The sequence below is a fragment of the Taurulus bubalis genome, assembly GCF_910589615.1.
Source record: "Taurulus bubalis genome assembly, chromosome: 2".
Taxonomy (NCBI): Eukaryota; Metazoa; Chordata; class Actinopteri; order Perciformes; family Cottidae; genus Taurulus; species Taurulus bubalis.
The window spans coordinates 30,353,761-30,370,915 of NC_136590.1; the positions used below are offsets into that span (position 1 = coordinate 30,353,761).

A 17,155-nucleotide genomic window follows, 5' to 3' on the forward strand; every position below is an offset into this window, starting at 1 on the left:
GAATAAAACACAATAACAACAAACAAGAAAACAGCTGTAATCTAGCTGATTTCTTTTAGGTATGCAGTTGACTCGACAACTAGCTAGCTAGCTTATGTTAGCTAACGTAGCTACTTGCGCCAGTAAGTTAATGAAGCCACTTCCTACAAACCAGCATTAACTACTTTAAACTGTAGACAAATGGAGCTTACGACCCACCGTCATTTCGACCCAAACTGCGAGCAATTAGGATAATTGTTCTATTGTTTAGACAGAAGAAACAGTACAAGTAGTTTCCAGTTTGACAAGAGAAACCCACGCCACCGGTGCCTGGCTGACGACACACACAAGCAGCGTCTTGCATAGCATTCTGGGAAATGCAGTCCGAAGAACTTTTCAGGAATCGTATTGTTACATATCTAGTAAACTATGATTTATATTCACGTGGTATTTGTTTTTTTGGGGTTGATCTTACATATTTTAATAAACAACTGGCCTAATACGCCGCTGATCTGAATTTCATGAACATCGCTGAATATAATGACACGACACGATTTCAACGTCCTGCGTTACGATAATTCAACTTGTGTTGCCATGCCGTAAAGCACTTCGGTCCGACCTGCCAGTGAAGAGGGACAGAACAGAAGGCCTTAAAGCTTATAAATTTATAGACGATGAAAGCAGGGTTATCGAAACGCACTTTCATTTTATAGACAGTATTATAGTCTTTCTCACAATGCTCATAGAGAATGTTGAAGCCCTGAAGTCGTGGCTGGCAAAACTCCTGGAACCAATGTGAGTGTTGAATTGAAATGGCATTTCGCTTGCATGGTACGTAGCTGCGTTAGCTAGCGAGCCGGAGCCAGTGGGTTAGCCAGGCATCAATGGGGGACTTGCTAGAATCTGATGGCGAATTCTTGCACGAGTTAGCAAAACCACCATTGCCGCTAGCTGGCTTTCTATAGAAAAAGAGACTGTGGGACTTCTCATCAACTGACGTTGAAGGCATTAATGTTGTGCACGACATTAAGGGTTTTGTCGCGCAGTTATTTTCGGTTAGTTAGGCACGTTGTTGGCCCACGATGATGTGACTTTACTGCAGCTTCTGTCGCGAGCTATCAAGCCACAACAAATAACTTGCACGCTGATGGAGTTACTTGCGATTAAAACAAGTGCTGACTCTTTTGAGTTATACATTTTATGTTTTACAACTTAATAAGAACTGTGCTCCATTGAGTTACCATAGTTACACACACACACACTTATTCGTAGTGCTTCTCTTTCAATATATAGCTAAATCATGGCATTGTGTTGTAATGAAGAGGACACATATGTTGTCCGAAAACGTGCACAGATGGATCCATTGGTGAATTTACGTATTTACCAAAGTGATTAAAGATGAGTTGGTGCATAGACTGGGAGGTGGTGTTGTGCACACAGATACTATAACAGTTGCCTAATGTCTTAACAAATAAAAGCATGCTCTCACGTTATCAACTTTACAAAAAATACTCTCACTGACAGCTTAGTTTTAGGCACAGTGATCATTGACCTTATTGGTTCCTTAAGTTTAAATGGTAGTAAAGGTAGTTTTGCGAGTGTATATTTAGCCATTTAGTTATGTAACTAGTAAATTATATATTAGCTTGAAGTTGTCATGAGTGTTTTCCTGTGGCTATGTATGATTGTGATGTTTTGGGATGAGGTTTGGCTGCCATTTTTGTAATGTATTTGTAGCAATGTTTTACAATGCAGGTATGGTTAGGGTTTCACTTAGTACTGACTACCTTTAGGTTTTGTTTTGGATATTTCTGCATGCAGGGTTGGGCACCAGTGGATGACAGACCTCACTGGCATATAGTATATTGCAGTTAATTTAACTATGAATTTAAATTTTTTTTTTTGTCTCCCCTATTTGAATAATTAAGACGTTTTGGCCAAATCTTCATTTCTTCTTAGCCTTTTTCATTGTGTTAAGGTAAAATTCTGGATTGCTGAATTTAAGAATGTTTAATTGATCCTACAGATGTGATGCTGACCCCTCTGCATTAGCGAACTATGTGGTGGCTCTTGTTAAGAAGGACAAATCGGAGAAAGATCTGAAAGCACTGTGTGCTGATCAGCTTGATGTCTTCCTACAAAAAGGTATGAATGCCATGTCACACAAATCTTCTCTGTGAATGTGACTGAATGAAACATGCAGTTTTTGCCCTCCACTTTTGTTGGTCAAGAAAATTGTGCAGAAGGTTTTTCTCTGGCAGAGATTTCTATTATTAAGCTAACAAGCTGACTTATTTTAGTTACTTTAAGTTATACATTTACTACCCGTGGATCCCAAACATGTTAACCAGAGCGTGTGTTGCACCATTATATATTCACTTTACTTTTAATTGCTCAATACAATCACTGTATTTGATTGGGTGTCTCGGCGATAACTTTATTTCATGTTGAGAACTCAGGTCTTTTAAAATTACAGTTTGGTTCTGTGGCCTGCAACATCATCCTAGTTTTTGTTTTGAAATTTAAATTCCTTGACACTTTAATCATTCCTGAACTAAAGCACAGAGCAAGCCCACACATTAAGTTACTAAGTCTCAAGCCTATAGCAACCTGTAATCTTTAGAAGATTGTACTTGAATACATGCTTCAAATTACCTCTTTTTAATTAACTTTTTTTGTGTGGACTTTGGATATATTTAGTTCAGCCAGTAGCAGATAATCCTTCAGGAGGAATTTCAGTAACTGTTATGCCTGAAGGCCAATAGTCCCTTTTCACAACAGCCTTTTTTACATAGCAAGGTAAAAACAAGGGTAATTGATCAAATTCATTACTGTCCCATTCTATTTAGTGGGTCACAGCCATTCATTCCAGTGAGCCAGCATGCACAATCCCAGGCCCCCTGCCCACCGAAATTTAACAGGACCATAATTAATGTTATAAATTGCTCATTCAGAGGAAATTGGCAAAACTGCACATAATTCAGTCAAAGACTAAATCTATTCACATGATTCTTGTTATCTTCGCAGAGACAACAGGATTTGTCGATAAACTTTTTGAAAGTCTGACAACCAAGAACTACCTTGGAAATCCTGTTGCCAAGGAAGTACCGAAAGAAGAAGTCAAACCACCTGTAGTCAAAGCTGATGGTGTGGAGGTAAGAAGAGCTGGGGCCTGTGTCCATATTGCATCATCTTCTGGCAGAATAACGTTCGCAGAGCGCTGCAGAGTGCTTCATCCCAGAGTTTTATCGGAAAAGCATGTTGAGCACTTTTTTGTATTGTTTCTATGACAAAAATAATTTAACAACATGTCACCGTTGTTGTTGCTTTTATACTTTGTATAGATGAGTTTTTCAATGCTCAATCTGACAGCCATAACAAGGAAGGAGGACAGTGCAAAGAAAGTACAACACTAATGAGCAACATTGTGTCTGGCTGGCCGAACTGCTCCCATAACTGACCTTAAATTTTTGCTATTTATTTTGTAGAGCCCAAAATTACAAATTTGCCTCAGGGGGCTTTACAATCTGTATATATGTATGTGTGTGTGTGTGTGTATATATATATATATATATATATATATATATATATATATATATATATATATATATATATATATATATATATATATATATATATATATATATATATATATATATATATATATATATATATATATATATATATATATATACACACACACACACACACACACACACACACACACACACACACACACACACACACACACACACACACACACACACACACACAACATCCATTGGCACAGGACCCCCCCATACCCCCACACCCCTCCTTTAACAGAAAGAAAAAAAAAAAAGGAAGGTCAGCGTCTGTCTGACATATATAAAGCTGAGGATAGACAAACGTGGCTAAAACAAGCCTCCTTTTTCTACAGTGACATCACCAGCCCGTTTCTGAAAAGTTCAGAGATTTTCAACTAGAAATGCACACAGTTAAAAGGCGGAGTGCTCAGAAAAAGGAAAGTGGGTGCAACAATTTTTTCCTCTAGGCAGCTGCATGTGTTTGCAAACGTGACATGGACAGAGACCCTTCGTGTAACATGTATCGGCTACAATAACACTCTAAAAATGAATAGCTTGCCACGCAGCAAAGTGTTTTTGAAGTACTTTTGTGGTTAAGTCGGTAGTGCATATCCCAGCAAATGGTGATTCCATATAAAGGACTTGAGATCAATGAATTTCTCATTGTATATTATAGAACACTGTGTATATACATCTTCTGATTTAAAAACACAAAATAGAGAAGAGTTTACAACAAGTAAATGTTTTTCCCCCTCAAGGCTGAAACTCAAGAGGAAGATAGAGAAAACAGGCGGAGAAGAAGTCCTCTGAGAAACCGCGCTGACTTCAATGATGCCAGGTATGGCTGTGCCTTTCAGAACGGCTTAATGTCGAAGCAGATACTATTCTGACACAAGACAGCTAGTGCCTTGATTCTAGTCTCAGTCAGGCACAAACTTCTAATAAACAGGTCCTTCCTTTCTTACTGCTGATGAAAGCAGTGACAATTAGAACATTGTTTTGCATTTTCTAGTTGTGTACAGATATAAACGTGTGGCTATATTTGCATGGTTACTTTAAAATCCCATGAGTCCTGCTTTTAGCTTGATGAAGGCCCTGGTGTCCAGTAGCCGGTCTCTTGACTATAACACACCGTGTCGGTAACGGATAGGACAAAACAATAACTGTCATGCTAACTTTTAGAACAACAGTTGATGTGTTTAGTGAGCTTTGGTCTGTGATTTATTTTCTTTAGCATTAAGACAGTGAACAAACATAATCATGCTCATACTCACCACTTTCTCTGTCTTTATGATGTTTATTCATTCTGATCAATTTTATTTTTCCTGTGCTTTCACTGTGTAAAGTTAATAAAACTCAACACTTCCTGTAGATTTTGAAGACTGAGATCCTTTTAGGGAATTAACAGGATTATGCTGTAATTGTTTTAATATAAAATACATTAAGAAACATTCTGAGTTTTCATTAACAGCAAGCTTCAGCGATCAGACAGAAGAGAGGCCTTTTCACTTTTTAAGATATGATTTGAATACACTTACAACCAGCTACATCCCTCCTAAATATGTATATTGGACATTCAAAACAGGCAGACAAATAATTATTGAAATATAATCCTTCTAACTCATCAACCACACAGGGGCCGCGATGACAGGAGGCGGGATGAGCGCAAGCGCCGCGACTTCGATCGGCACGCGAAAAGCGGAAGCGAATCCACCCGCGAGCGGGAGCGGCACGAGCGCCGACGGGGCAGCCCCCGTGGGAGGAGCTACAGCCGAAGCCCCAGCCGGAGCAGGAGTGGCAGCCGAGGAAAGAGCAGGGACAGGGAGCACAGAGGAGGCAGAGGTGAGAATGTTCCCCCACAACCAATGAAAACGGCTCAGGGGGGATCAGACCCAGGAGAAGTTCCTGAAGCTCCTGTCGGCACAGTTGAACTGTGCAGAAGTGACGCAGAAGTGCTGCTGAAGACATCCTCAGTGTGAAATGCACAGAGGCGCTTCAGGTTTTTCAGAGTAGACTAAACGGAGTTCTGGATGTAGCTGTTTGTATTATATTCTATTGGATTGTTGGTCACTGTTGGCTAGGAGGTTTTTTTTATCGATAAGGAACAATGTGGACTACTTTGAAATTACATCAGTGGGGATTCAACAACACAGCCTGGAATTGGCCATACACCCCACAAGGTTACGGTAATCTACACTAGTCTTTAAAGCTTAAAATTGTTCAGGCTTTGAATTTCTTCTATGGTCCAGGAATCTATTCTTAAATGTATTTGTGTTCTGTGGTTGTCTTTAACAGACTTCAAGTCAAAGTTTGAGTTGGAAAGGAAGGATACAGACTGCTTCAACTCTTCCAACACATCTGGCTCGCAGCAGCAGCAGCACCCATCGCCTCTCCTGCCCCTGCCCACATCTCTGCACCCGTTTTCCTCATCGTCGTCCACTGGAGTCTCAGTAGGGGGTCTTCCCGGGGGTCTCCCCGTAGTAACACCGGCTCACCTGCCTGATAGCACTACAGACAGCTGGTCTGGCTACTATAACTCCCAGAGGCAGGATGGCGTCCTCAAGCCATTTAGCAACAAGAGCATTTCGCTCAAACAGCGCTGCAGGGATTACGACGGTAGGAACCGAGATAATCATAATTTCCTCAATGCTTTTGATTTCTGCTTTTTTATCAAACATTTGATGTGGTCATTGTGTACGGTTTGCTGTGTAACCGTTACCATTATCTTCCCGTGAGGGTTATTGATTGCCTTGTTTAGTCTCATCACTAATGACCACTGTTAGACACTCCCTGACTTCTCCCCAGTGAAAGGCAGGAAAGCAAGCAGGCTCGCACTCACCTCACCCCAGAGACACACAAGGGTTTAAACTTACCCGCTGTCCCTAAAGCACACTGCTATCTGCCACAGTGCTCAAACACTGCCACTAGGGACCCAGTTTCTTAATGAGACTGTGGGGTAAATACATGTACTCTGTCTTTGCGCCTTTGAACTTGGACAAGCTTTCATCTTTTTTATTCATATTGCACTTTTCATTTGTTCTAATATTCCTTTCAGTCATATTTTTGTGAATTAATTTGACTTCCGGGGCCAAACCCCTGAGAAGGATTACAGTAGGTTACCTCGGTGCCTAGAGCATGTTTTTGACATGTATCTCCATGTCTCACACAGAAAAGGGATTTTGTGTACGTGGTGACCTTTGTCCATTCGACCACGGAAACGACCCTCTCATTGTTGACGATGTCAATCTACCGAACATGATTCCGTTCCCTCCTCCACCTGTCATGCCCCCTGCTGGCCTGCCCATGCCCCCAATCACTGAGCCACCCCCTCCCCTCCGGATGCCTGTGATGCCACCCTTTGGCCAGCCTCCACCCCCAGGTGTATTTCCTATGAGTGGTAAGTAGTACAACCACACTGGTGCATGAAGTGCGACTCCTAGAAATCACATATGGGGTGCCACTTGTTGTGACTGGCTACATTTCCAATGGCTAGTGCAATTGTGAAAGCAACTGGTGGCTTTTGAGTTATACAAACCCCTGCTGCTAGATACAAGTTTAATAAACAAGCATTTGATAAACAATTCTTGAGATAAACAGGTACAAATGCACTACCATTTTGTGTACGTTAAAGGTTTTGTTCTGGAAATCAAGCTTTGCTTCATAACGTGTCAGTATCCGTTTTTTGTAGAGACTACATTATGTGTGAAAACACACTTAACATAGTATTCACACTCAACCATAGAGAGTGTTTTGTTCTTGCCGGCTAGAAGGAAAAATACTTTCACTCGGCTGCTTTTCTTCTTACATGCCATCCTGTCTAATGCTATTGATTCTTGAACTTATGTTCTTAGTGTGAAGTCTGTTTTCTGGTAAACTATACATCTGATTAAATACCCCTGTTTAAGCCAACTTTACTGCAAACTGTGCGGCATGAAAAATGTTTTAGTAGCTCAAACAAATGATTCACTGTCATACCTGCGATATACCTGACGCATGCGCTTGGACTTGTACCCTTCCTTTAGGACCCCCACTGATGGCAACCAGTGGCATTGATAACCCCAACCACCAACCGGCAATCACTTCTTCTCCTCCTATCCGACCACCTGGTGTGGGGCTACCGCTTACTCATCCTCCTCCTCTTCCACCTCCACCCTCGTCCTCATCGGTGTCTCTTCGTCCCCAATATGTCCAGTCTGAATGTAAGCAGGGATGCTTTTTGTATTCAGATTAGGAAATGATGCTTGTGATGCACTATTATATTTCTTCATGCTGCAGTAACGGCGGTTGACCACATGGTCGCACTGTTTATTAACTTAACACAAAGTAGCTATGAGCAATTAACATGAACTCTGCCACATCTTATTGTATTGTGTGCTTTTCTCACACTTCAGCTCATGAATAATTCCAATTCAACACAAAACAGAGGTCTATTTTGAGTTGGTTAAAAACTTTTTTGTGAAACTTAGTGTCTCGGGATAAGAATTATCATCTTGTGATATATATTTTCTTCTATTAGTGTAATTATATTATTACTGCTTGATTTCATTGTGTAATTTCAGTCTATCTTCCTTGTTTTGTTTTTTTGTATTTAAAGTTAGTTTTTTCACATTTGTATGGCTGTTAAAACATTTTCATATTCCCTCTAAGCCTGTGTGTTTGTATTTATGTTGGTTCATTAGATAACTATGATCCAGAGGGCTATAACCCAGAATCGCCAGGCCTGACTGCAGCAGGTCGCAACCCGTACCGTCAGTTCATTCCCCGGGTGCAGACACAGCGCTCCAACCTTATCGGCCTCACCTCCAACGAAGGACAAGGATCCAGAGGTAGCTATTGGCCTTCTTAGTAATACTCCTGGGTAATGGGCACTGTTGGACTGATATTTAATCGGGAAAGTATGAATACTTGTCCAAACAAAAGTTCTGCAGAAAATTGCAAAAGCTCCGTTTTTTTTCTGTGTTTATCTTCTAGCTGCCAACATCGTGATTCAGACGGAGCCCGCCACTGCAGCCAGCACTCCTGCAAATAACCTCTCCCGTTTCAACACAGAGCAGGACAGCAGGAAGAGAACCATGTTACCCAGTACTGCTGAGGCAACAACAGTTAAAAAACCCTGGATGGAGAAGTAAGTTTTTTTTTAAAGATGCCCCCGTTTTAAAAATTTCAATCCAAAATAAAATTTTACAATTTGAAAGAGAGAACAGTTTAAGCTTGGATCGCATGTAAACTGTACTGCATCAGGATGATGTGCAAAGAGCCCATCACACAAATACCCATACCGCCCTCTTTTTTGTGGTAAAAGTAATGGGAGCCTTGTTTCAAGCTAAGGTGACTCATAGTTCAAGAGCCCATCTTTTGTGTCTGTTGTGGGAAGAAGGTGCACACAAACCTCATCACCATGACTATGTTGCTTCATTTGCAAAGAGTCTACTTGTAATCTATCTTAAGTGTCAACCAGGTTGACATATGTTACTAGTAATTCGTATGGGGTTAGGAACTTTAATATGAAGGCAGAAACTCAAACCTCAGGTCTTGAATCTGGGTTGCATTTCACTGCCATCATCATCAATATTGTGAACGGTCTCGCTCAAAATGTTGATTAGCTTGTCTGCTTTTATTACAAATACTCTGGCAAACTTCAGATGTCAGCATCAGTCTTCTTCTCATTTCAGGCCAAGCTTTAACAACCAACATAAGAACACTTTTCCCAAGCGGTATCATTATGTGAACACCAAGTTGGAGGTGCGCAAGATCCCACGTGATCTCAACAACATCACCAAGCTCAATGAGCACTTCAGCAAGTTTGGAACCATCGTCAATATCCAGGTAAAATGCATCACTTGCTGCTTTGCCCCAGTGCCTTAGGCAGAGGTCACTGAGAAAACCAAGTGTCAGTTGACCAAAATAGACCATTACTACTATACTTTCCTGAATACGCCACAGTTAAATCATACAAGTCTTATACAGCATGATCAGAACTAACAGCATGACATAGCCTGGCACGGTGGCCATATAAACCACAGATGGCAACGTCAGCATAAAATAACCCAATAAATGATATTATTATATTGATATTAATATGATATATTATATCCAGCTTGGAAACACCATTCACGTGTTAAAGGAAAACATTGGCTGTACATTGAATGAAAGAGAAGGGGCTGCTCGAAATCTGGCATTTGCAAAATTCACTTCTCCAAAACATATGCCCTGACGTATCAAAAAGCAAGAAACAAGACATTTTTGTATTGGTCGTAGTCAAATAATTTGACCTATGCCCACCCACTAAGCATACCTGCAAACGGCAACATTTGAAATAAAAATAATAATTTTGACATGTATAGGTACGATTTTAGTTTTAGAAGAAATAGTAATAGTCTAATTTATCAGCAAGTAAAGCAGAAATAATTGTAATTTAGCTCTTTTTTTTTTTTTTAAGACGGTCAGGATTCAGTGCAATATTCACACATGTTGCATGACAAAATGCAACAGGACGATATGTGACTCACATGCACCTTTTTAGACTCAACACAACATGGAATAAGACTATTTATATAACTTTGTAAATTGAGTGTTTTATATGATTTTTAATTAGTTTACATGTAAAGATTTATGGCAGATAGCGGCTCAGATTGGACAAAAAGTGCCATAATGTTACAGATCTAACTGTTCATAAGAAAACTAAGGTTTTTACTCAGATTTTATGTATATGGTGGTGTGTTCTTTATACTATAACAGTTTTCCTAAAATTAGAATAAAGACATTGCAATGTATTACCTTGCTTACAGTATCACAATATCTTGCAATGTATATATTAAATTGTTCGACTCTGCAATTAGTTTCGTCATTTACAGATACCTAATCTGCACGCTCTGCTAAATCCAGGTGGTGTTTGGCGGAGACCCAGAGGCGGCGTTAATACAGTACACACAGAATGAAGAAGCCAGGCGGGCCATATCCAGCATCGAGGCGGTCCTCAACAACCGCTTCATCCGTGTATATTGGCACCGCGAGCCCGGCACCAACGCAACAGGCCTTCAGCAGCAGCAGCAGCAGCAGGAGCAGAGTTCAAGCAGCCAGGTGGCCGGATCAGCACCATGCCAGACGCTGCAGCACAGCAACATGCATACGGTTCGTATTAAGAGAGGAAACAAACAGAAGTCCATCATCTTTTAATACTGATCTCTTCGTCTCGCCACACGTCTGCAACCTTTCATCAGATTAACTTTTTTCTTCTCCCTTTTCTTTCATCAGCAGGGGATAAAGCAGCATAGTCCAGCCGCCTATGTGTTGAACAAGACTGTACCCAAGCATCGTATGCCAGGGTTTCCAGCTACAATCAAGCCTGACAGCCTGAACCAAGACGCTTTCACTGTACGTTTTTGGTCTCTACGCCAGTGTAGGGCTGTGCGATATACCGGTTGAACCGGTATACCGGTTCAACCGGTATACCGGTTTCAGTTTTCTGTGCGGTATGAATTTTTCACATACCGTCATACGGTCGCCGCTGTTTGGCAGGCAGCAACATTTAATGTTCACAGCTTGAAGCTGAAGGAGCAGCAGACCGAGCTACTTACGTCTCATGTTAACTCAGTTGACTCAGGGTGTGCAAGAAATGACATCGCCAAAAGGCATGCTGGGTAAATTACACAGCCCACACAGGAAGACTTTTCTTGTGCAGGAAGAAGTCTTTTCCTGTGCAGCAAAGTGGGCGGGCTTTACCCATCATGCCTTTTGGCGATGTCATTTCTTGCACACCCTCAAGAGTCAACGTCTATCCGTGAGACGTAAGTAGCTCAGACCGCTGTACACGCATCTGTGACTGTAAACATTAAATGTTGCTGCCTGCCGAAGAATGACACTAGTCCTTACGGCCTCGCATGCGCCAGTAGTATCAAGGGATTCCCCTGGGTCCTAAGTCCCTCCATGTTTAGCTCCCTATGTACCAATCAAAACTGCTGCTGGCCAGTTGTGAGTGAGTGGTGAATAACGATGGCGGTAGCGGTCCTTTTCGGCGTCAATAAATTAATGTATTTATTTGGGGAAAAAATACCGTGAAACCGCCAGAATCTTACAAAATACCGTGATATGAATTTGTGGCCATACCGCCCAGCCCTGCACCAGTGTCTGTCCGGTGATGCCAGACCTGGGTGGACTGGCAATTCAAAATAATACTACACTTTTACATCTTCAGCAGAATCAGAACCAAGAATGCACTCTTGCGCGTGTTTATTGCAGCTGTAGACGCGCTCATTCTGGAGACTTAAATGTGCTTCTCAATCTATCGCTCACTCTCTGTGACACTTAGGTGGCGCCTGCACTGATGAACACCCAGAAGAGCCCTTACACTTCCCCAGCCCTCAAGTCATCCTCAAAGAGCTTTGGGAAAACGGGAAAAGCACTAGAAGCACAGGAAGTCCTCAAGAAGAAACAGGCATGCAGCTTAATTTTTTTATACGTATTTTGACCTGTACGAGAATAGCAGAGCTGGGAGTAACCTTTTATTTCCTCTCTGAGGCCACTAGTGAGAAACAGGCTACCATTGAGGAATAAAATTTCCCCAACAGCAAATGTCATATTTTTTACCTCAGTGAATGTATTTTATTTATTGTTTTTTTTTCTCCATTTAGGAGACATTAAAACTCCAGCAGGACATGAGAAAGAAGAAGCAAGAGATGTTGAAGACACAGATTGAGTGCCAGAAGGTAAGACCGGCCTTAAACCAGTCCATCTCGTCTTTTTTTTCGGTGATCTGTCTCCCTCCACTTCATCTCTTCTACGATCGTTTACACTTTCTTCTCTCACTGCTTGTCCTTCTATCTCTAGGCCTTGATAAACCGCCTGGAGAAGAACCGAGGGATGAAACCTGAGGAGCGAGCCAACACCATGAAGACGCTAAAGGATCTGACGGAGAAGATCGCACATCTGCAGAATGAAATGAACCCCGTCTCCCAGGTAGCCAGTGCTAAAGCAAACCACGGCCAGTCAAAGACAAAGACTGATGTAAGTTTGGTCGGGAGCTTGGCGGTTATGCTTCATGTCCTTTACACCGAGACAGAAGTGAAGTTCTGTCCTCCCACTGTAGATGTACAGTATCAGAATCAGCTTTATTGGTCATCTGTGTGTACACATGCATGGAATTTGAATCCGGTTACACTCTTTGTACATATTATATACAAATAAGCAAGAAAAATATTAAAAAAGACATTAAAGACAACAGAGTAGAACACGGAAACTAAGCATCAACATTAATATATAACTAATATGTACAATATAATATATATAAACAATGAATGTATGTTGAAACTCTTTATCAGTCTTTTATTGCTTTTATGTATTTTTTTTCTGAATTAAGTGTATTTTATTTGACATGATATGTGACCAGGCCCAGAAGGAATTGCTGGATGCTGAGCTGGACTTTCACAAGAAGATGAGCTCTGGAGAGGATACAACAGACCTCAAGAGAAAACTGGGACAGTTACAGGTGGAGGTAATACACACACACCCCTGCAAACTTGTCACCTTTCGGCAAAAATCGCCGTTTTGAAATGAAAATATGTCATCCACGTGAATCGTATAGATCTGAAGCGTTTTTGTTTTGGGGAGGGGGGGGGGGGGGGTCAACTGGCCGCCCAGCGTTTCTGAGTTTCTGACACGGGGAAAAGCTGATGATGTGATCTTCGCAAATAGAACATCTTTGATGTGTCGAGTCTTGGCCAATCAGCGTTAAAATGTCTACAGCGGCTTCATTTCCCTCCCGGCAGTTTTTTAATAGCAAGCTAGTCAGCTTGTTAGCTAACGTTTTTGGGAGAGACTGCGAGTGCGATTACTGGCAGCGGCGAGTCCGTGGCAGCGTGTGGCGTCAGCCAGGTGCAGGAGAGCGGCGAGTCAGCGGCGACTCAGCGCACTGGCAGTTCTACCTACCGACACCTGACTACATAAGGAGAGGACAAGTGAAGATTTTATCCAACTTATATTTTAATTGAAAAACAAGTGGCCGAAATGAGTTTCCTCCGTAGGGTGGCCGGGCTCCTGTTTATATTCAAAGGTTAAGGTCTACGTGTAGAAAAAAAAGTGTATCCTCCAGTTAATTATAATCTATATAGTTATGCGGTTATAATCACTGTCACACTCGAGAGAGGTGTGCATGTTCAGATTTACCTGGTGGAAAGATTATTCCAGTGTTTATCTTAGACCAAAGTAAAATGGTATAACAGTATGACATAATGTGGTCAAAATAAAAAGGCTGGTACATTTTACATATTATGGCATATAAGTGTAATATTATGAAGTGAAATGTAGTAGTAGCAGCAAAACAATATTCAGTATAGTACAGCAGTATTGCATATTGTAAGTGTTAAGTCTACAAAAATACTATATATATTTATTTGTACACTTAGGTATTGACAAAAAAAAGAAGAAAACCCATAATGATCATAGTTTGTCAGTATCTCGGCGAGTGACGTTTGCTTGCCGCTGTTCGACACTGACTCTCCGTCACTGCACTCTGTCGTTTTTTACATGTCTCTCACACACACACAAAAGGTACTTGAATCTGTGAATCTGTTTCCTGAGGCTGTTCATCATAAAATGAATTTTGAAGAAAGGAAAAAAAAAAAGTCTCTCAGCGACATCCAAAGCTGTTAGTCGGCTCAGACTTGGCCCACATCTCAAGCACACAATCACAGACGAGGTCGGCTGTGTCACAAGATCAGCCTAACAAGAACATAGCTTTTGTTAGCAACTCCCTGTCTGGCATGTTTTTCTCCCCCTCTGCCCCTGTGGGTCTTAAATTAGCTAGTTATTAAAAATGCATATCCAACCCCCACATCCAACCCCCACATCCAAACCCAACCCTCCTTCTGCACATTAAACTGCAGCCACTTAAGCAAGCCCAGAGGAACAGTCGCTAACGAAGCTAAATCAGACACCGGTCCTACTCTGATGGAGCCCGCTTCATTAAAGTTTGAGCTGCTGGTCCTTGTAGAAAATTGTGGGGTGACAATTAGAGGGAGAAGTGAGCATGGGACAAATGGATGAGAGTGGTTGTGGGGCTGTGGAATGCTTGGGAAGCAAGGAGATGCCACTTTAAAAATGTAGGAGTGACAACTAATGGTAAAGGGCAGAGAGTGACGGAGGAGGATGCAAGAAAATGTTTAAGCTCTTAGGATAAGATATAATTTTTAAGTTGTTTATTGTATGAATTAAGATTGTATTATGCTAGACACATGATAAGCAAACACAATGTAGTTTACATTGCAAAGCACAACACATCGGCACAATTTTTCCACATCTGTTCGTAGTGATTATTTTAACACAGCCAGGTGGCTCCCATTACTCTTCTGTGTCTGTTGGGGGAAAAGGTGGCAGCCAATCAGTTGTTTTATAACATTGAACCTCCCAATCTGTCTTCCTTTAGGCGACTCGGTTGGGTCTGATCCGACCCCCAGCGGGTCGAGGTCGTGGCCGAGGGAAGATGGCGCTGGAGCCCGGTTCGGCGTATGTGGGCCGCGGCAGGGGACGAAGCCGGGAGATGATGGCTCGAGGCGGGACCGTGAACCGTATGGTGGTTGACCACAGACCCAGGGCCCTTTTTATTTTGGGGGTCACGCAGGAGGAGAAGGAGGAGCTAATGCCACACTTTGTGGTGAGGACTGCGTTACACTGTTCTGTATAATTTAGTTACCGCGAGTTGAACTAATAACTGTTAGGCAGAGAACTGCATTGATTACTGAAGAATTGCACTGAAATGAATACTGATTTTTTTTTTTTTTTTTTTAACGTTAGAATTTTGGTGAGATTGAAGATGTCCGTGACCAAGACGCAAACAGTGTTGTCATGACCTTTAAGACGCGAAGCGAAGCAGAGAATGTAAGTCATATTACGGGAAACCAGACCAGTCCACCTTTCCCCTTTCTTTCTGCCTTTTCTTATCACCTAAAATGATTATAAATAGGAACTTACTAAATAAATATATAATACGTTTTTTTTCTGGTTTAACTGGAACAAAAGCAATGGAAACTTTAAGTATAACTTGCAACTGTCCTCCTTTTGTGTTCTAGGCAGCTAACCAGGGAGCTAAGTTCAAAGGTCGTGTGCTGCAGATTTCCTGGTACAAGCCTAAGACGCCTTTGGTTACAACAGAGCCGGAGGAGGAAGAGGCTAAAGATGAGGACAATACGGTATGTCACGCACCACTGGCTTCATGCGTTGTCATCAGTAAGCTATAGCCACCTAGAAACCATGAAGTCCATTTACAATACATCTGGAGATGGTGGGATAAGTTTCGAAAGTTTTAGTTATATTCACAGATTTTACTTGTACATTTCTTTCCAGTGCTTCTAAATCTTTCACTGCTGCTCCCAATGGAAAATCAGGGCAAGCCTCTCAGTACTAAGAGCATCTTAGCCCTTTGAGTAAAACTGCATTACTGTCAGGTGAAATCCTCATACTGTATTTTCATGTGTTTTTTTTTTTTTTTGAGGTCTCAATCTTCCTTCTGTGCAAGTAAGTTTTTGTGACCATGGGGCTGACTTTTTCTGTGTGACAGGCACCAAAATGATTTAACAGAGACGCCATTGATAATTGGCTTTACGTTGAATCCTCTGTTGAACCCAAACCGTCTGCCAGTATCTCGAGCTTCAGAGAGAAAGAAACGGAAGCTTTCCTTTTGACTGTTTAGCAAAAACCAGCAAGAAATGTGGTTCATGTGAGAAAACTCTGTTTTTCATTGCAAAACGTCCTGAATGTTTCGCTTGAATACAGCCTTGTCTCGGACAAGTGGAACAAAATCTTTGTACAATTCCAAGCTGCAGCTCATTTAGCTTGTATTCTAATCAGCTAATACATTATTTTGTCCATCACATATGTGCCTAGAAGTGGGTTCTAGCAAAAATTTGAAAACCTTCTCACTCATTAAAATCTTCTCACTGTTTCAAGCAAATGTGTGACACACAATGTAAAGAAACATCACGTAATGTTGTTGTCTTTCACACAGAAGGAAGCTAGCTCTTATTTGCCTGGTGGTGAAGAAGAGGAGGAGGAGGAAGACGACGATGAAGATGACGAGTATGAGAGCCGGTCTTGGAGACGATGAGGCCGTTGTGATTCGTCTTGGCCTGCTCTCCAGCAGAATCGTTTCTTTTCCCCGTATGCAGAAAAAAATCAGTAAAAAATGGACTTTTCCTTTCCAGTATTTTCAAACTAAATCATTTTAGACTCTAATCAAAGTAAAAATGTATTTACTTTACTGTGCATCAAAAGAAGTTTAGAGAGCAGACAGTTTTTGTATGCCTCGAACTGAACAATTATTTAAAGCGTCTCACTTTTGCTGAGAAAGATACATGTTAAGTTGTTCTTATAGATAGAAATACCTATGTAAGTTTCAGTGTGCATACCAGATGATTAATATCAGTAATGCACAACATTTGTGTCTACTGTGAATAGGTATTTTTATACATACTGTATTTAAGATCTTTTCTCCAGTTTTTTTTTTTTTTTTAAATCTTGTCCTCCGTTCAGAAACAGCCATTCCTTCACCAATAGAACGTTCTCTGTTGCTACCAGAGAGATATTTATTTATTTTTCCACTGCATAAATGCCCTGTGCCG

General features: G+C 41.3%; 1 protein-coding gene across 1 annotated transcript; it reads left to right on the forward strand.

Annotated features, from left to right (window-relative positions):
* Positions 1–715: 715 nt before the first annotated feature.
* On the forward strand, positions 716–16,641 carry rbm27 (RNA binding motif protein 27; the record flags this gene model as incomplete). Its single annotated transcript, XM_079214108.1, has 21 exons — positions 716–774; positions 2,006–2,124; positions 3,007–3,134; positions 4,304–4,383; positions 5,182–5,387; positions 5,841–6,161; positions 6,715–6,942; positions 7,568–7,744; positions 8,225–8,371; positions 8,517–8,670; positions 9,218–9,371; positions 10,431–10,676; positions 10,800–10,919; positions 11,854–11,979; positions 12,176–12,250; positions 12,372–12,548; positions 12,931–13,035; positions 14,965–15,192; positions 15,333–15,416; positions 15,608–15,727; positions 16,543–16,641. 21 exons carry the CDS (start codon positions 716–718, stop codon positions 16,639–16,641), a joined length of 3,153 nt encoding a protein of 1,050 aa, XP_079070234.1.
* Between the last annotated feature and the right edge of the window lie 514 nt (positions 16,642–17,155).